At 38.9% G+C, this 20,379-nt stretch overlaps 1 protein-coding gene across 1 annotated transcript; it reads left to right on the top strand.

The window, feature by feature from the left end:
• Positions 1-2,992: 2,992 nt before the first annotated feature.
• Positions 2,993-5,811, top strand: LOC110809773 (Leucine-rich repeat protein kinase family protein). Its single transcript, XM_022035696.2, has 2 exons — positions 2,993-4,453; positions 4,852-5,811. Exons 1-2 carry the CDS (start codon positions 3,214-3,216, stop codon positions 5,427-5,429), a joined length of 1,818 nt encoding a protein of 605 aa, XP_021891388.2. The 5' UTR covers positions 2,993-3,213; the 3' UTR covers positions 5,430-5,811.
• Positions 5,812-20,379: the final 14,568 nt, after the last annotated feature.

The following is a 20,379-nucleotide window of genomic DNA, read 5'->3' as shown; positions in this document are numbered from 1 at the left end:
ATTTAATGAAGAAATAACAGCTAATATATATACATATATATATATATATTACAATTACACTTGAATTTTTGGATTTTTTTTTTGGGTATTTAACCTTGTTGAAATTATATTTTTTTGTTTTACTTAAAATTTTCTAATTTTTTTTTATCATTTCTTAATTTACTTAACTACATATTTCATATAAATATTACAAAAATTAATTTATTCATTCCAAACGTAACGGGAAAAATCAAAATAATTAAAAGTTATTGAATTGAGGTTGAATTAAATTACTAAAAAATTATTTAAAAAAATTTATCCTAAAAAATATTCACAAATTTTGAAAAATTAAAAATTTAATAAAAGTGAATTTATTTTTTCAAAATAATTATTTAATTTCAATAAATTAAAAAAAAAATGAAAATTACTGAATAAATAGGGACTAGTATAGCCAAATAGGGGACTAGTGGGACAGTACAAATCAATTCATTCGGCTAACCCGCGGTTGACACGTCATTGTCGCCAACTTCCTGTCCCGAAGTTACATATATAAATACTTTATAATTAAGTTATACACACACATATACATATATAATATGACCTAAAAATATATTATTAAAAAATAATATTTTCTAAATTTACAAAATATTAATGCTAATTTGAATTTTTTTAAATAATAATAATAATCACCATCCTCATTATTATATTATTATTATTATTATTATTGTTGTTGTGATTTAATATTTGCTTTACAAATTATAAATATAAAACTCCAAATAATAAATTGGATTTAAAAACTTTTTAAATTAAATTATAATTAACGAATAAAAATAATAATTTTCTCAATTATTTAATATCATTATTTATTGCCTTAACAATAATCAGTAAGGAGTTTCTCAACGAAACAAAAAAAAAAATTACTCGTTAGAGAAAAATATAAAAAATAAAAAATTCCACGTAAGAAAATAATGAGACACAACCAGGGCCACCTGGCACCGAATCTTAAGCTGCGTCACCGACCAATCACAACTTGCAGTCTTGAACGGATCTTCCTTACACGCACCAATAGTTGTCGGAACGAAAACCTCAGCACACATAATTTAATTTTACTGTTTCTATTTTCCGCCATTTTTTTTAGTATATAAAAATGTAAAAAAGTAAATTCCATTTTAATTAATAACATTTTTTAATATTTTGTTTTCAAATAATTTAAATTTTTTATTTTTAATTTATATTTAATATCTTCAGAAAGAAAAAGCATTATTTTATTAATTTTTACATATTAAAATTTAAAAAGTAAAACCACGATTGATTTTAAAATAAATGAAAAAAATAATATGTAGTAACAATAGAGAATTTAGATAACTTATTTTTTTTATTATTACAAATTTGTATTTGTATATTCGTTAAATAATGTTATATATGAATTATGTGAATTATAATTACAATAAAAAATATACCCAATATATATATATATACACACACACACACACACGTGCGGGGGTGTATGTGTGTATATATATATATATTTAGATTCAACTCCTAATTCTTGTGTACCAAAAATGGTGATTATTGAATTTCAGGGACATTTTTTGAGATTGCTATGAATTATATATGTCATTGCATGCTTTACCAAATTTGAGTTAAATGCATTGAATTCACCTTCAAGTGGGAGCATTGAGTGTAATTATATGTAATTAAAAGAATCAATGTTCATGTAAAAATTTGTACATATATAAAAATTTTATTTTTTTTCTAATAATCTTTTATTGATCTTATATTTGGAATAAATTCAATTTCATGAAATTTATGTATAAATTCATATACTTTTCCCTTTTTTTGTTTAAGAGATTTTGTTTTTGTTTTTTTTTAAATGATTGAAATTAAGAAGTATGTTTATTATATAGGTAATATAACTTCAAAAAAAAAAAACCCAATTGTAATTTTACCAAATGGACCGATAAAAATTTATAATTTATGATGAATTTTACGTATAAATCAAATAGTAGTTCAAATAACTTAAATTAAATTTATATACATTAAATAATAGTTTCGGTAAACAACATAAAATCAATTGATATAATCTAAATTATTATAACAAATAATAAAAATTGAATTGAAATTGAATCAAAATAGTATGAACTCAAAAAAGAATTTATATATTAAAAAAATATTTTCACACATAAATATTTTCCATATGAAAAATGGAATTCTAAAGGGATTGTTTGAAATGATGACTTAATTAAGTTTTTCCTTTTCCTTTTTTGGTTGATTTATTATCACCAAGGAATCCAATGCTTTTAACTCCTTACTCCTAATACAATAATAGAGATATTTCCAAATACATATAATAATTAATTAAAAATATTATATTAATACTTAAATTATTTGTTAATCTTTTTTTTTTCTCGAATCTACAAATTTTTATACTATACCGTGTATGTAATATAATTTTAAAAGAATATAATTTGTACGTAAAAAAAAAAGTAAAAGAATTTAATTTTAAATGAGAAATATGTTGTGAAAAATAAATAGATAATCGAGAGTTTATATAGTATATAGATTTTAAAAGTTATAATTAAATTAAAATTTTTTAAAAGATAACAATTATATACATATATATATATATTTGTGGTGAATAAAAAATTAAATAATTGGTAAAAGAATTTTTCATATTTTTATATGAAGTTGATGATTGACTCAAGGGTATTATTTGATTAAAAAAGATTTAAAGGGGAAAATACTATAATTAATTAATTAATTTAATCTTGTCATGTTTAGCACTAATTATGTATCACAATGCGTTTGTCCACTCAATAAATCACCGAAATTCATTGGATTACTAATAATTAATCTTTAATGGGACCCATTTAATAAAAAAATTAATTATATAATAAAAAATTTTAATTTCCTAAATTAAAACCAAATATTGGTAAGGAATCCTTAGCAATTAATTAATCAAATCTTCGTTTTATTCATAAAAGGAAACGAGTGCATTTTTCTCATTTTACACTGCGAAACACTGTATCATTTCCCCTACATAAAGCCCCACGCGGACCAAACCCAGCCAACTCACCCATCGTCTCCACCATCTCTGTCGTCTCCTCTCTCTCTCTCTCTCCCCCTCTGCAAATCTGCAATCTCGAGAATTCACGAAAACCCACCATGTTTTGACAGACCACAACACAACTGACACAAAAAGCAGAGAGCTTTTTCTGTTCTTCTCCTAAAAAAATGGAGTTCAGACACCGAGTTATCATTCTATGTCTCTGTTTTTTGTATTTAACCGCTGTAGACTCCGATCTCGCCTCGGACAGAGCGGCACTTCTCGCTCTTCGTGCAGCAGTCGGCGGCCGGTCACGTCTCTGGAACTTGACGGCGAGTCCATGCTCGTGGTTTGGCGTGCACTGTTTTCAGGACCGAGTTGTCGAGTTGCGTCTTCCCGGAGGAGGTCTCATCGGGCAGCTTCCGATCGCCATTGGTAACCTGACTCAGCTCCAGACTTTATCTCTCCGTTTCAACGCACTTTCTGGGCAAATTCCCCCTGACTTCGCGAATCTCAACTCGCTTCGGAATCTTTATCTCCAGGGTAATGAGCTTTCTGGGCAGATTCCCGAGTTCTTATTCTCGTTACAGAACCTGATTAGACTCAATCTCGCGAAGAACAACTTCTCCGGTCCTATTCCTTCGAATGTAAACAACTTAACCCGGTTGTCTACTCTGTATCTGGAAGAGAATCAGTTAAATGGGTCGATTCCAGATATCAATCTACAGCTCGAGCAATTCAACGTATCGTTTAATCGGCTGAACGGGTCGATCCCGAAATCCTTATCGGGTCAGCCGGCGAGCGCTTTCAACGGGAATTCCCTCTGCGGAAAGCCGTTGCTAGCTTGTAATGGTACTGAGAGTGGGAAAAAGCTATCCGGCGCCGCCATTACAGGGATTGTCATTGCTTGCGTCTTCGTTTTGTTATTAATCTTAGCGATATTGATCTTTTTATGTAAAAGACGTAAAGGGAAAAGCAGTCGGTCACCGAATCTTGTCTCGACCAGTGGAGAGCAAACAGCAGCTCAAATTCCACGTTCCCCGTCGGCGGTGGAGATTCAAGACAAGAGCAGCGGGGTGACGGCTCCAGTTTCCGGGGATCAAAAGGGTAAAACGGGTTTGGTGTTTTTTGGGACCGCCCTGGGTGGGTTTGATTTGGAGGAGCTGCTGAGGGCGTCGGCGGAGGTTTTGGGGAAGGGAACGTTCGGGACGGCGTACAAGGCGACTTTTGAGGCCGGACTGGTTGTGGTGGTGAAGCGGCTGAAGGATGTGCCGGTGGCGGAGAAGGAGTTCAGAGAAAAAATGGAGGCTGTTGGAGCAATGAGACATGAAAATTTGGTTCCCTTAAGAGCTTACTACTACAGTAAAGATGAAAAGCTTCTTGTTTTTGATTACATGCCCAGAGGAAGCTTTTCTGCTCTCCTTCATGGTGAGGGATTTCTCATTTTCTCTGTTATTTTCCTTCACTTTCTTTCTCTGTTCCTGTTTGGCTTCTGGGATTTTCTATGATTGCTCTTCATGGTTATTATAGCATGCTCACATGATAATTCATATAAAACAAAAAAAAAAAACAAAAATATGATCATTCAATCTAAAATTTCTACCATCTTTACTTCCACTTCTGTTATAATGAAAAAAAAAAAAAAAAATCTTCCTTAAGTTAATAATAGCAAGAAACCAGTTAATTTGACAGTGGGATTCACAATTACTTACTATTATTTTACATGATTTTTTATTTGTGATATTATTATTGGATATTGTGAATCAATTTAGTAATTATTTTAATCTGCACAATCGATTATATTTATTTGTTCGAACGTAAAATAGGAAACAGGGGAGCTGGCAGGACTCCCCTGAATTGGGAAACAAGAGTGACAATTGCTCTTGGAGCTGCAAGAGCAATAACTTATATCCACTCGCAAGGCCCTACAATCTCCCATGGAAACATCAAGTCATCAAACATCCTCCTCTCCGATTCCTACGAAGCCCGGGTTTCAGATTACTGCGTCGCTCAAGTTGTTATTTCCCCATCCACTCCCAACCGGGTTGATGGCTATCGTGCTCCCGAAGTTACTGATCTTCGCAAAGTATCCCAGAAAGCAGATGTTTACAGTTTCGGCGTATTGCTTCTTGAATTACTTACAGGGAAATCGCCAACACATCCTCAACTAAACGAAGATGGAGTAGACCTCCCGCGATGGGTTCAATCCATTGTCGAACAAGAATGGAGCGCAGAGGTGTTTGATATTGAGCTTGTAAGATACCAAACAGTTGAAGATAACATGGTTAAGCTCTTGCAGCTTGCTATCAATTGTGCTGCTCAGTATCCTGACAAGCGCCCTTCCATGACCGAAGTTTCTAAACAGATCGAGGAACTTTGTCACGCCGCCTCGCAGAAAGACTAATCCGTATGATCTTCTATTGCAGAAGATTCAGGTTCAGAAAACCACGTTTGGCAAAGGGTTGAAATTGAAGAGATTGGAGATCTTTGATTTGGTTCGTGCTTTAGTTTTTAGCGGTTCATATTGTTTGTTTATTCATGGGGTTTTTTTTTGCCCTTTTTAAAACCCTTTTTTATTTTTTGTTATTCTTTTTTTTTTCTCCCACATTTTTTCTTTATATCTCTTTTTTTTTTAAATATATATATATATATATATATATGTTGGTAGCAACAAATTTGTTTGTCCATCTGATTTTTTTTTCCAATTTTAAGAATCTGTATTATGTGAAAAACAATGTTATTATTTTTATTTGATTGTGTGAAGTGTGAATAATTAGTTTGGATAATGATTTTCTTTTTTAATTATAGTTTGGTACGATATATATCTATATTTATATTTGAAAAAACAATAATTTAGTACTATATGAAAATTTAATATTTAAATAAAATAAATTTAGCATGAAATTTCATATTGACATGTATAAATTTTTGTTTAAAATAAAAGTCATAATTTCCAATTTTATTCAAATTAATTTCCACCGTTAACAACATATTTAATATTGTTCAAAAAATATTCAATGAAACAATGTCAATATAGTACTTATAACATTATCTTTTAGGGACGATTTTCTTTTTTTTTTTTTAATGATTATTTTTAAAATTATTATATTTACGATTGGCGTAATTTACAATATAAATATTCGTTAAATACATCTTTAATAATATAGATTAATTTTTAAAAAAAATTAAAAATATATGGGGCATTTGAAACAAAAATCACTGCATGAATCAATGTAATTTTTTTTTTTTGAAAAAATGCCAAATGGGTCTAGTGTAGTAATTAAATATTGAATTAAAAAATTCTTGTATTTATATATATATATATGTGTATATGGTAATAATAATAATATATAAACATAATTATATGGTTAGGGAGAGTAGGAGAAAACGGTGTCGTTTGGAGAAGAGGGAGTGGACGGCTGGGATGAGATGAGATAGACGGGCAGGATGAGAGGTAGGTGGAATATAAATAGGAAAAGAAAAAAAGAAAAAAAGGAAAGAAAAAAAAAAGAAAAACAGAGAGGAGGAGACGGGGAAGAAAAGGTTCGAGAGAAAGAGAAGCTGGAGCGAGAAGGAATGAGAAGAGAGAGCAGGAGAAGGAAGACGGTGACGGTGCGAGCTACAGAAATGCAGAAAGAAAAGATGGAGACTGAAGATACGGTAAAATTTAAGTTTTAAGCATAGGATGAAGATGAATGTGGAGTTGTGACCGTAGGTTTTGAGGAAATATATGAATCGCTTAGGTTTTAATTGTAGTTAAAATTAATTAATAAATATAATTTTTTAATTTTTATTTAAGATAAAAATGAAGAAAATTAAAAGGATGATGAAATTGAAAATAATTTTGGAAAAAAGATGTAAAAATTTGGATTTTGATGGTATTTTTGAAAGAAAAATAAGAAACTGGAGGTTAAAATATAATTAAAAAAATTGTGCCACGTATGACGCCCACTCAGCAGCCCCAACGAACCGGAGCACGTCGCGTGACAAGCCACGATGACGCGGTGCCACGCAGAGACCACAATGGCGATTTGTGTGCCCGTGATTGGATGGTTCAGATTCGTTTCTGCGCACACGGACGACCCAGATCTGTTCCCTCCCCAGACGCGATCGGACGGTCAGATTTAAATGCGATGAACGGTACAGATCCATTTCTTATTTAAACGCGATTGAACGGTCCAGATCAGATCGCGATAAACGGTCCAAATTTACTCCTTATTTAATCGCGATCTGACGGTCCAAATCAAACATGATGGACGGTCCAGATTAAAAGAGAACGTATATAAATAACTCTCTTCACACCAAACCCTAACTCTAGCCGCCGGACCCAGCTCTCTCCCCCCCTGTAAGGACTAGAAAGTAGAAAGAATAGAAAGAAAAAAAAATAATAATAATAAAAACGACGTCGTTTTAGAGAGGGGAAAAACGACGTCGTTTTGAAAGAAAGGAAAACGACGTCGTTTTGGGATGTAGGAAAACGACGTCGTTTTGGGGTAGGCTGGCAGAGTATAAAAGGAGGTCGGGAAAGGGAGAAGGAAAAAGGAGAAAAGAAAAAAAAAAGAAAGAAAGGGAAAAAGAGAAAAAGAGAAAAGGAGGGAAGGAGGACAGCGGAGACGAAGAAGAAGAGGAAAGTTCCAGAAGGAGAGAGGAGAGAGTCGGGGCGGAGGGGAGCGAGAAGGGAGAGGGAAGGAGGCCGTGGACGGACAATGCGACCGGCAGGAAGAAGGAAGATGGAAACGGGAGGTACGGTGAAAATTTGAGCTGTTTGGTGTGGTGTGTGTGTGTAGAGAATTTTGTTGCAGGTTGCAGCGTCGGCAATGGCGCGACGGAGTGGAGCAGTGAAGGTAGGCCGTAAGCGTGGGGTTGTCCCGCGCGCTCACGGAGGTGATCAGGGAAGGAATGGAAAGTATGGCGGTGTTGGAGGCGTGTGGGGAGCCGTGGGGAAGGATGGGGGTGGTGCGGGTAGAACAGAGTGAGGAGGATGTGAGAGACCAATCTAGGGGGCGCGGGTGGGATAAAAACTCGAGAGGACAGAAGAGGTGTGTGCGTGGGTGGGGATGTGGAGGGAGCCGCTAATAGGCGGTGATGTGTTTCCCCGAAATGCACGGTGGTGAGAGCGTGTATGTGGCGTGAAACAGTGCAAGCTGAGAGGTTAATCGCCCTAGGTAGGCAAAAGTGTATAGGAACCGGGAGGAGGCAGGAGGATGGGGGAGGTAGCGGGTAGGGGGCAGTGGGAGAGGGAAGGGAGCTGGAAGGTACGGCAGTGGGGACTAGGAAACAGGATTTGAGGGGGATTGGATGGGAGAAGGGGAGTAAGGTGGTCAGTAGGAGTTAGCAAGTTAGAACGCTTGGGACTAGCATGGTATAAGGGGAGATGGGAGCATGCGGTTTGGGAGGGGAGATTTGGAGGCCGTTGGTAGGGGCGGGTTGAGTTGCCGATGTTGGTGGAGCAGGGAGGATATGTATGTGAGTGTGGCCTAGCAAGGCCGAGAGGGGTAGAAGGGTGCATGAGTCACGGATGGTGGTGACGGGAGGTGGAAATGTTTGTGTGTGTGCGTGGCCCAACGAGGTCGAGAGATGGAGGAGTGAGTATGAGTCGCCGATGTTGGTGACGCGAGACGATGGTATTTGTGTGTGTGTGTGGCCTCTTTAGGTCGAGAGGTGGAGGAGTGAGTATGAGTCGCCGATGTTAGTGACGCGAGACGATGGTATTTGTGTGTGTGTGTGGCCTCTTTAGGTCGTGAGGTGGAGGAGTGAGTATGAGTCGCCGATGTTGGTGACGCGAGACGATGGTATTTGTGTGTGTGTGTGGCCTCTTTAGGTCGAGAGGTGGAGGCGTGAGTGTGAGTCGCCGATGTTGGTGATGCGGAATAATGGTGTGTGGGTGTGTGCGTGGCCTATTAGGTCGAGAGGTGGAGATATGGGTATGAGTCGCCGATATTGGTGACGTGGAATGAAGGTGGTTGAGTGTGTGTGTGTGTGGCCTCGTGAGGTCGAGAGATGGGGGAAGATTGTATGAGTCGCCGATGTTGGTGACGGGAGTTAATGGATGATTGTTGGGTGGGTGGGGTTGTTTGGCCGTGCTATTTCCTTGGAATAGGACCTTGATAATTAGTGTAGGGAGAGGGTTATGAGTTGTTTGGGGTTGGGTAGGATAAATGCATATAGACATTTCTGGAAATTCTTGTCACTGCATATTACACTTACAACTTGATTTTTATCGTATTGAGTTATGTGAACTCACTTCTCATCATTCACAGGTGGAGTAAGGACGGAATTGGGATCCGAGCGGCTGGTAACGGAGCCCCGTCGGTAGTGCCATAGGACACAAGTTTTGTTTGTAATTTAAAGTAGTTTGAAAGGATGGTTTAGTCTGGATATTGAATATCTAGGAATGTTTGATATTGTATTACTATGTATTGTAGAGGTGGAGATGTATGTACAATTGATTTGGAACATGGAAGGTGGACAAATTTCTCTTGTGCATGGTTGGAATAATATGGATTTCAGTATTGTGTTGTATGATTGCTTTATCGTACACCGTTAAGAAAAAAAAAAACAGGGTGTTACAGTTGGTATCAGAGCAAAACTAAGTATACCTACTAACTGGTATAACTATCCTGCAGGTGTATCAAGGGAGGTGACGAAGAAAGGACGGGGCCGACCCCGTCGCGGAGCTGTCCCGGGGCTGCGGGACTCACCGGGGATTCCACAACGACCACCTGGGTGTCCCCAAGTACCACTCCCAGCATTTTACGGGCCACCCCCGTATCAAGCGGTGCCCCCTCCCACACAACCGAGGCCCGCGCCTGGCCCAGCGGTAAACCAGACGGGACTGCCTGGGGTACAACAGGAAGACTTCAACCGACTGTGTAGAGTGGTGGAGAGTCTGGCCACAGTGATCAGAGATAGAGAACTACGGGCTGAGACAGCCTCGGTCCCACAACCGGGGATTCACCAGGGTGTGGTGGACACCAGCAATATTGAGAAGTATCGAAGGTTAAACCCTCCTGCTTTCAATGGGAGTACTAATCCCTTGGTGGCGGAAGATTGGATAAAGGAGACCGAAAAATTATTCGAAGTGATCACAGTGACCACTGAACAGAAGGTGCAACTGGCCACATTTATGTTTAGAGGATCCGCTGAGCGTTGGTGGAAACTAAAAAGAAGAACTCTAGCTCCCCCAGTCACTTGGGAAGTATTCCTGGAAGCCTTCAATGCAGAGTATTTTCCGAATTTCTTGAGACAACGGAAGGAAATAGAGTTTGCCGAACTGAGACAAGGAAGATTGTCAGTGGTAGAATATGCTGAGAGGTACATAGAATTGGGGCGGTTCGCGCCCGAGGTTCTGATGAATGAGACCAAGAAGGCTCGCAGATTCGAAAAAGGGTTACGGTCTGAACTGTATCGTCAAGTGGCTGTGTTTGCATTACCCTCATATCAGATGGTGTTAGAAAAGGCACAGTTGGTGGAAGCACTGTATAAAGAACAAGTTGAGAACAGTAAAGGGGAGTCCAGTTACAGACGTCCACCACCCCCCTCCGGCCAAACAGAGAAAAGGCAGAGGATAGCACCGGATTTTGCCCCGAGTCATCAGGTATCCCGGAGTAAACCAAATTGCACCCAATGTGGTAGAAATCATGGGGATCGACCATGTATGAGCGGCGCGCGGGGCTGTTATCGATGCGGAAACACTCAACATTTTGTGCGTGATTGCCCGTTGCCAAAGGAGCTGGGTAGACCGTGGGTTCAAGGACGGGTGTTCGCCATCACAGCGCCAGGAGCGGCCGCCACTTCCGAAATAATACAAGGTATACTTTACATTTCAGATATTCCTGCTAAAGTACTAATTGACCGTGGTGCCACACATTCATTTGTATCGCCTATGTTTGCATCTAGGATAGGTATAGAACCTCGAGTGTTAGATCGAGTGTTAGTCATATCTACGCCAACTAATGGCCCTTTATGTACGGATGTGATGTTTAATTCTTGTGAGGTAGATGTAGAGGGGAGGAAGTTAAAAGTGGATCTAATTTTGTTAGACATTAAGGATTTTGATGTAATACTGGGGATGGATTGGCTTGCGGCCCAACATGCCCATGTAGACTGTTTCCGTAAGAGGGTAGTGTTTAAGATGCCTAACGAAGAACCTTTTTCTGTATGGAAAGAAAAATCTCAATGAATGAATGAGTGTTATATTAAAATGTGCTAGCGAGAATATGTATATGGATTATAATTTTGTCTACGTTTGATAGGTAACGAGGATAAGAGACTTACACTCCGAGAGATACCAGTGGTAAGAGATTTTCCAGACGTTTTCCCAGACGACCTTCCGGGATTACCACCCAATAGAGAGGTCGAATTCGCCATCGAACTCCAGCCCGGCACCCAACCAATCTCTAAGACCCCATACAGGATGGCGAGATCAGCACTAATGGAGTTAAGTAGACAGTTACAAGAGTTACTGGATAAGAAATTTATAAGGCCGAGCATATCACCGTGGGGAGCCCCAGTATTGTTTGTTAAGAAGAAGGATGGATCCATGCGAATGTGTATTGATTATAGAGACCTGAATCAAGTGACAATAAAGAATAGGTATCCGTTACCTAGGATCGACGATTTATTTGATCAATTGCAAGGGGCACAAGTGTTTTCAAAAATAGATTTGCGTTCGGGGTATCATCAGCTACGGGTAAGAGCCGAAGACATTGCCAAGACAGCATTCCGCACCAGGTATGGTCACTATGAATTTTTAGTGATGCCTTTTGGACTAACGAATGCGCCTGCAGTGTTTATGGATTTGATGAATCGGGTGTTCCGATCCCTGTTGGATCGCTATGTCATTGTCTTCATAGATGACATATTAATTTACTCAAGAGATTTGGGAGAACATGCAGAACATCTGACTACGGTGCTGGGGATGCTTCGAAAAGCTAAACTGTATGCGAAACTTAGTAAGTGCGAGTTCTGGTTGGATCAAATTACCTTCTTGGGACATATTGTGTCGAGAGATGGGGTATTAGTAGACCCAATGAAAATAGAAGCGGTGGTAAAGTGGGAAAGACCAAAGACTGTCACCGAGATCAGGAGTTTTCTGGGCTTAGCAGGATATTACCGTCGGTTTGTGCGGGGGTTTTCTAGTATTGCAGCACCTCTTACCAAGCTGACAAAGAAGAATGTGAAGTTCGAATGGGATGAAAGGTGTGAGAGTAGCTTTCAGGAATTGAAACATAGACTGACTACTACGCCAATATTGGCCATCCCATCGGGGGAGGGTAATTTTGCAGTATATAGCGATGCATCTCATGTTGGGTTAGGCTGTGTATTAATGCAACAAGGGAAGGTTATAGCGTACGGGTCGCGATAATTGAGGACACATGAAAAGAACTATCCGACACACGATTTGGAACTAGCTGCAGTGGTCTATGCTTTAAAACTGTGGCGACATTACTTATACGGGGAAACACTTGAAATTTACACAGATCATAAAAGTTTACAGTACTTGTTCACGCAGCGGGAATTGAATATGCGACAGAGGAGATGGATGGATCTGTTGAAAGATTTTGACTGCAGAATTAAGTACTACCCGGGACGGGGAAACGTCGTGGCAGATGCACTCAGCCGTAAGAGTACTGGGGTGTTATCTCATTTGATGGTGTCGGAGTGGGGTATACGGGAAGCCATGCAACGATTGGATATTCAAGAGGGGAACAATGGCAGATATGTGGCTAGTTTGAGGGCACAACCTACTTTGGTTCAGAAAATAAGAGAGGGACAATTGGGGGACACTGAGATACAGAGGATCCGGGAGGGAGTGGAACAGGGTACAGTGGGAGATTTTGGGTTGGGGAACGATGGGATACTCAGATTTCAAACCAGAGTGTGCGTTCCCAGTGATTGTACACTCAGAGAAGAGATACTCAGTGAGGCTCATGACACCAAACTTGCTATACACCCGGGAAGTACTAAGATGAACAAAAATTTGCAGAAGAGCTTCTGGTGGAGGGGCATGAAGAGGGATGTGGCCGAGTATGTGTTAAAGTGTTTGGTATGCCAACAAGTCAAGGCGGAACACCAGCGGCCTGGGGGGTTGTTACAACCCCTACCTATACCCGAGTGGAAGTGGGAACATGTCTCTATGGACTTTGTGACCGGGTTGCCAGGTAATCGTAAGAAACATGATAGTATTTGGGTGGTGGTTGATCGTCTAACTAAATCTTCCCACTTCTTGGCAATGAAAGTGACCGATCCAGTAGAACGGTTAGCGAGACTGTATATCAGAGAGGTAGTGAGATTACACGGCATTCCTGTGACAATTGTCTCCGACCGGGATCCCCGATTTACTTCCAGATTTTGGAGAGGGTTGCAACAGGCTTTGGGTACTAAATTGAGCTTCAGCACAGCTTTTCACCCACAAACGGACGGACAAACGGAGAGGACGATACAAGTGTTGGAGGATATGTTGAGAGCCTGTGTCATCGACACGGGAGGAGATTGGGAAGACATACTACCCTTAATAGAATTTGCATACAATAATAGTTATCACACCAGTATCGGCATGACTCCTTATGAAGCTCTGTATGGTCGACCCTGTAGGTCGCCGGTGTGTTGGAGCGAGGTGGGGGAAGGACAGTTGTTGGGGCCGGAGATGGTAGAGGAAACCACAGCTAAGGTGCGGATGATACGACATAATTTACAAGCTGCCCAGAGTAGACAGAAGGGGTACGCAGACAATCGTAGGAGAGAGTTAAGCTTTGAAGTAGGGGATCATGTGTTCCTGAAAGTTTCTCCCATGAAAGGGTTATTGAGGTTTGGAAAGAAAGGGAAATTAAGTCCCCGGTTCATAGGGCCGTTTGAGATTTTGGAAAAAGTGGGGGTGGTTGCGTATATGGTAGCGCTTCCTCCTCAGTACAGTGGGGTTCACAACGTATTTCACGTATCACTACTACGAAAATACCGTCCGGATCCCAACCATATTCTAAGGTATGAATCGTTGCCATTGGAGAAGGACTTGTCTTATGAGGAGGAGCCAATCCAAGTTCTCGAACGACAAGAAAGGAAGTTGAGGAGCAGGGTGATACCTATGGTGAAGATACAGTGGAGACATCATGCCAAGGAAGAGGCAACCTGGGAACGGGAAGACGAGATGAGACGGAATTATCCAGAATTGTTTGGAGGTAAGGTAACAAAATTTGAGGGACCAAATTTTTTTTTTAGGGGGGAAGTGTTGTAAGGACTAGAAAATAGAAAGAATAGAAAGAAAATAATAATAATAATAATAATAAAAACGACGTCGTTTTAGAGAGGGGAAAAACGATGTCGTTTTGAAAGAAAGGAAAACGACGTCGTTTTGGGATGTAGGAAAACGACGTCGTTTTGGGGTAGGCTGGCAGAGTATAAAAGGAGGTCGGGAAAGGGAGAAGGAAAAAGGAGAAAAGAAAAAAAAAAGAAAGAAAAGGAAAAAGAGAAAAAGAGAAAAGGAGGGAAGGAGGACAGCGGAGACGAAGAAGAAGAGGAAAGTTCCAGAAGGAGAGAGGAGAGAGTCGGGGCGGAGGGGAGCGAGAAGGGAGAGGGAAGGAGGCCGTGGACGGACGACGCGACCGGCAGGAAGAAGGAAGATGGAAACGGGAGGTACGGTGAAAATTTGAGCTGTTTGGTGTGGTGTGTGTGTGTAGAGAATTTTGTTGCAGGTTGCGGCGTCGGCAATGGCGCGACGGAGTGGAGCAGTGAAGGTAGGCCGTAAGCGTGGGGTTGTCCCGCGCGCTCACGGAGGTGATCGGGGAAGGAATGGAAAGTATGGCGGTGTTGGAGGCGTGTGGGGAGCCGTGGGGAAGGATGGGGGTGGTGCGGGTAGAACAGAGTGAGGAGGATGTGAGAGAACAATCTAGGGGGCGCGGGTGGGATAAAAACTCGAGAGGACAAAAGAGGTGTGTGCGTGGTGTGTGCGTGGGTGGGGATGTGGAGGGAGCCGCTAATAGGCGATGATGTGTTTCCTCGAAATGCACGGTGGTGAGGGCGTGTATGTGGCGTGAAATAGTGCAAGCTGAGAGGTTAATCGCCCTAGGTAGGCAAAAGTGTATAGGAACCAGGAGGAGGCAGGAGGATGGGGGAGGTAGCGGGTAGGGGGTAGTGGGAGAGGGAAGGGAGCTGGAAGGTACGGCAGTGGGGACTAGGAAACAGGATTTGAGGGGGATTGGATGGGAGAAGGGGAGTAAGGTGGTCAGTAGGAGTTAGCAAGTTAGAACGCTTGGGACTAGCATGGTATAAGGGGAGATGGGAGCATGCGGTTTGGGAGGGGAGATTTGGAGGCCGTTGGTAGGGGCGGGTTGAGTTGCCGATGTTGGTGGAGCAGGGAGGATATGTATGTGAGTGTGGCCTAGCAAGGCCGAGAGGGGTAGAAGGGTGCATGAGTCACGGATGGTGGTGACGGGAGGTGGAAATGTTTGTGTGTGTGCGTGGCCCAACGAGGTCGAGAGATGGAGGAGTGAGTATGAGTCGCCGATGTTGGTGACGCGAGACGATGGTATTTGTGTGTGTGTGTGGCCTCTTTAGGTCGAGAGGTGGAGGAGTGAGTATGAGTCGCCGATGTTAGTGACGCGAGACGATGGTATTTGTGTGTGTGTGTGGCCTCTTTAGGTCGTGAGGTGGAGGAGTGAGTATGAGTCGCTGATGTTGGTGACGCGAGACGATGGTATTTGTGTGTGTGTGTGGCCTCTTTAGGTCGAGAGGTGGAGGCGTGAGTGTGAGTCGCCGATGTTGGTGACGCGGAATAATGGTGTGTGGGTGTGTGCGTGGCCTATTAGGTCGAGAGGTGGAGATATGGGTATGAGTCGCCGATATTGGTGACGTGGAATGAAGGTGGTTGGGTGTGTGTGTGTGTGGCCTCGTGAGGTCGGGAGATGGGGGAAGAGTGTATGAGTCGCCGATGTTGGTGACGGGAGTTAATGGATGATTGTTGGGTGGGTGGGGTTGTTTGGCCGTGCTATTTCCTTGGAATAGGACCTTGATAATTAGTGTAGGGAGAGGGTTATGAGTTGTTTGGGGTTGGGTAGGATAAATGCATATAGACATTTCTGGAAATTCTTGTCACTGCATATTACACTTACAACTTGATTTTTATCGTATTGAGTTATGTGAACTCACTTCTCATCATTCACAGGTGGAGTAAGGACGGAATTGGGATCCGAGCGACTGGTAACGGAGCCCCGTCGGTAGTGCCATAGGGCACAAGTTTTGTTTGTGATTTAAAGTAGTTTGAAAGGATGGTTTAGTCTGGATATTGAATATCTAGGAATGTTTGATATTGTATTACTATGTGTTGTAGAGGTGGAGATGTATGTACAATTGATTTGGAACATGGAAGGTGGACAAATTTCTCTTGTGCATGGTTGGAATAATATGGATTTCGGTATTGTGTTGTATGATTGCTTTATCGTACACCGTTAAGAAAAAAAAAACGGGGTGTTACACCCCCCCCACCCCGCCGGAGAAGAAGACCTAGCTGCCGGGAAGGAAGCCGCCGCCACTGCCGTCGTGGCGCCGGAGCCACTTCTGATTTCCAAAAGAGGTAAAAAAAAATTTTCTTTAATTGAAATTCGATTTTAAACACCCCCATGACTAAATCACCGTTTCCTTTTCTATAGGTTGATCGAAGTAAAACACTCAATTGCGAGGTAAGCTAGTGGAGCCGCCGCACCGGAGAACCCCACCGCCGGTAAGTTTCGATTTTTTGACCAACCGAACTCCCTTAATGTGTTTTCTCGCAGGGATTGGTACAAAACCGACCGAATTCGATCGAAAACGGTTGAAAATAGCCAACCCGAGGCAAACTGCCGCCGCAAGCGGCGGTGCTGACGCCGGAGCACAAAGGCGCTGCCGTGTCGGAATCTCGAAATTGGCTAAAAAGGGTTCCTAACACTGATTTTTTTATTTTTTAGAATATTTCTATATACTTGAAGCGCGTTTTAATCCGCAAAGGAAAATTCAGGATACTCAAGGACCGCCTGTAGGTGCAGTCAAAAGTTTAGCATTTTGAATATTATTTTGAGTAAGAATCCTTCACTTTATTCCTTGTTATGGAATTGAAGTGTAATTTTAAATAATATAATATTTTGTAAAACTCAAAATATTCATAATTAATTACAGGTTACTAATAGAGGCGGAACCGGTTATTTACTGTTGTTTGCTATGTTTAACCGATTGCCTGATAGACGGGGTATTGAAGGTTGATATCTTTTGGTGCTCATACCGGACAAGGTATGGGGACAGTCTGTTAATTGTAAAATGTAAAATGTAAAAAGAGGATTGACGCGTAGTGAGGATATCTCTATAAACCCCCATGGATTCTAGTAGGCTGAAAAAAGAAAAAGTTGTTGTTCGGACTAATTGTGTATGAAATTATGATATGTGTTATGTTATTGACCCTATAGGTTGTTTTTGAAAATCTTGTTACGGTAAGTATGCGGTAAATGATTTTATTTATAATAAACGAATTTACTTAAATTAAAATATCCATTAATTGCTTTTATAATTTCTACCAACATTCATTTCTATATCGGTGAGTAGTATGATATTCTTACTGGGTTAGTGTAGCTCACTCTTTCATTAACTATTTCAGATCAAGAGCACCAGGATTCAGAGCCCAATCCACAAGAGGATTGCGAGTAGAACATTTTGTTTGTTTACTTTTAATTTATTTCTTTAGTTATTAGTTGTTCTTTTAAAATAATTATTCTCGTAACCTCTATTTAGTACTTTCAGTTATTGTTTAATAAATATAAACCCTAATTTATTATTTCGCTTCTATACTAAATTTATAATTTATCACATTTAGAGTTTTCGTGGTCGTTTCAATATAGGTTGATAATTATAAAATTATAATAATATAAATATTAGTATAATGTAATTATTTGACGTTTTGGCTTGTGGTACAACCTTGATTTGTTGAAACTGAAGTATTAAAAGCAGGTAGAAATTTTAGTATTCTTGTTGTGGGTTTTGCTTCTGCCATAATTTTAATTTGTTGAAACAAAGCTTTTAACTTGGAAAGCTGATTTCAAATGTATAAAATCTTTAATTGCTTGGAAAAAAAATTTAAAAAAAAAAGGAAAAATACAATCGTGTGTGTGTATATATATATATATATATAGACAAAGTGTAAATACTCTTAGAAAAATAGGTAAAAATGGATTAGTGTATTTTTTAATTAATTTATTTACATAAATTAACAATAAGCAGTTGATAAAATAACTAAAGACTATTAGTCAATAAGAATTTCGTAATTTTTAGGAAGAATATTTTGATTCAAAATTATGTAAAAACAAAACAAACAAAAAAAAACAAAATAGGCCAAGTTTATTTATCTCTATATATATGTATATGTATATTTATATGTATATGTATATGTGTGTGCTTGAGAGAAAGAGCTTTCACTTATGTCTTTTTGTTGGGTTTATCCAAGTTTTTGGGCCTATCCCGTATAGTTGGGCCCACGTGAAAAAGCCCAAAATTCAACACTATCAAGAAGAAGAGGATCAAAATTACATATTACTTTTTTTTCTTTTTTTTTCTTAATCAAACACTATAATTTGTACATGTATGTATAAAGATTGTATGTATATATAGCCATAAATCAAACACAATGGATGGTTTAATTGGGATGATAACTTATGCACCTATCGTGCGAATAATGTATATATATCTATACACACATCATGAGGATTTTGGGTGATATATAAGCACCACGTACAAAAATTTTATCCTCCACCTCTACTTATGGTTTACATATATTTATATATGTTATAAATATGTTGTATTGGTGATTGAAAAATGTTGTAATTGTGACTCAATAGACTATAAATTGAAAATAAAATCTATTTTCTTTAGGGTAAGGAGTATTTTGGAAATGCTTCTATGATAAGATTAATATTTTATAGGAGTAAGAGTGTGACGAGATTCGTATATATAGAGGATGTAACGGGCTCGAAAATTTAAATGAAATGTATCTATTAAAAATTTTAAGTGCGGAAGCGTAATAAAAATTTGATTAACATCCCTTACACAATAACCAAAACGTACTCAAAACATGAAAGAACAAACTAACTAAAAGAAATACTCGAAATAAGAACTATAAATATAACTCTGAAGTCTTTAGGCGTCCCATTCGCCGTCATCCTGCGGAACGGGCTCGGGAACAACGTCTTCCTGATATGAAATGGTTAAATAAAGAATGAGCTACACCAGCCCAGTAAAAACATCACACTATCTCACCGCCACGGAAGTAAAAGTGGGTAGAAAAAAAAAATGACCGTCCATCAAGATTAAATCTAGATAGTCCGATCGCGATTTAATTAGAATTAAATCTGGGTCGTCTGTACGCGATGAAATCTGGGCCGTCCGTACGCGTGAATATGGGCCGTCAGTGCGTGCGGGAACGAATCTGGGCCGTCCAATCGCGCGCACGCAGATCGCCCACGTGGCCCATCTCGTGTCTGCGTTTTCTTGCCACGCGGCGTGTCCTGGTTGGCCGGGGCTGCTGACCGGGCTATTGACGTGGCACAACTTTTTTAAATTGCATTTTGACCCCCCGATTTCTGATTTTCTTTTCAAAAACGCCCCCAGAATCTAAATTTTCACCCATTTTTTCTAAAATCAATTTCAATTAAATACAAATAATATTTTAACCCAATTTTATCATTATTATTATTTTTATTTTCATTAAATTAAATTAAATAAAAATCTAAAAAAATTAAATAAATAAAAATAAAAATAATAAGATAAAATAAGAAAAAAAAAACACTTGGGTGTTACAGAGGATCGAAGATATATGCATGATGAAATTAGTATCATCTCTAACATAAAGTGTTTGTACGATAAAATTAATACATAATAATATTATGAAATGATCGTGTCATATTAATATTTTGTGAGATTAGAGTTGTAAATATCAATTTCCTAACGAGATTAATATCTTAAAAAAGTCGAGTATCTTTGTGGGTATGTATGATTATAAGGTGAGAGTTCTTATGTTATTATATCCTCGAATTTTTAAATAATTTTATTATTATATTATAAAATATTATTCTTGATATAATGACTCGGAATAATAAATATTATGTACGAGATACAACTATATTTATTAAATTTATAAGAACATGTTTATTTTATGTAAATTTGATCTCTAGAGTTATAATTGTAAAAATAGTTATGAAGATTAAAAATTAAGTTAACGCATAAACTTGTTTTCCTTTATTGTGAAGATTTTATCTAAACTCGACCTAATTATATATATTTAATTTTTTTTATTATTATACATATATTTATATTTATATTAGTAAATATAATTAATCATATTA

This window comes from Carica papaya, chromosome 1 (assembly GCF_054855325.1).
Source record: "Carica papaya isolate Zhongbai chromosome 1, ASM5485532v1, whole genome shotgun sequence".
In the NCBI taxonomy this organism is placed as follows: Eukaryota; Viridiplantae; Streptophyta; class Magnoliopsida; order Brassicales; family Caricaceae; genus Carica; species Carica papaya.
This window is presented reverse-complemented; position numbering and strand designations above follow the sequence as displayed.

Bases quoted from the DNA above. Each gene is read 5' to 3' on its own strand.
- LOC110809773 (XM_022035696.2), top strand. From the start codon at position 3,214: ATGGAGTTCAGACACCGAGTTATCATTCTATGTCTCTGTTTTTTGTAT. The intron at 4,454-4,851 runs GTGAGGGATTTC...AACGTAAAATAG, and splicing joins CTTTTCTGCTCTCCTTCATG to GAAACAGGGGAGCTGGCAGG.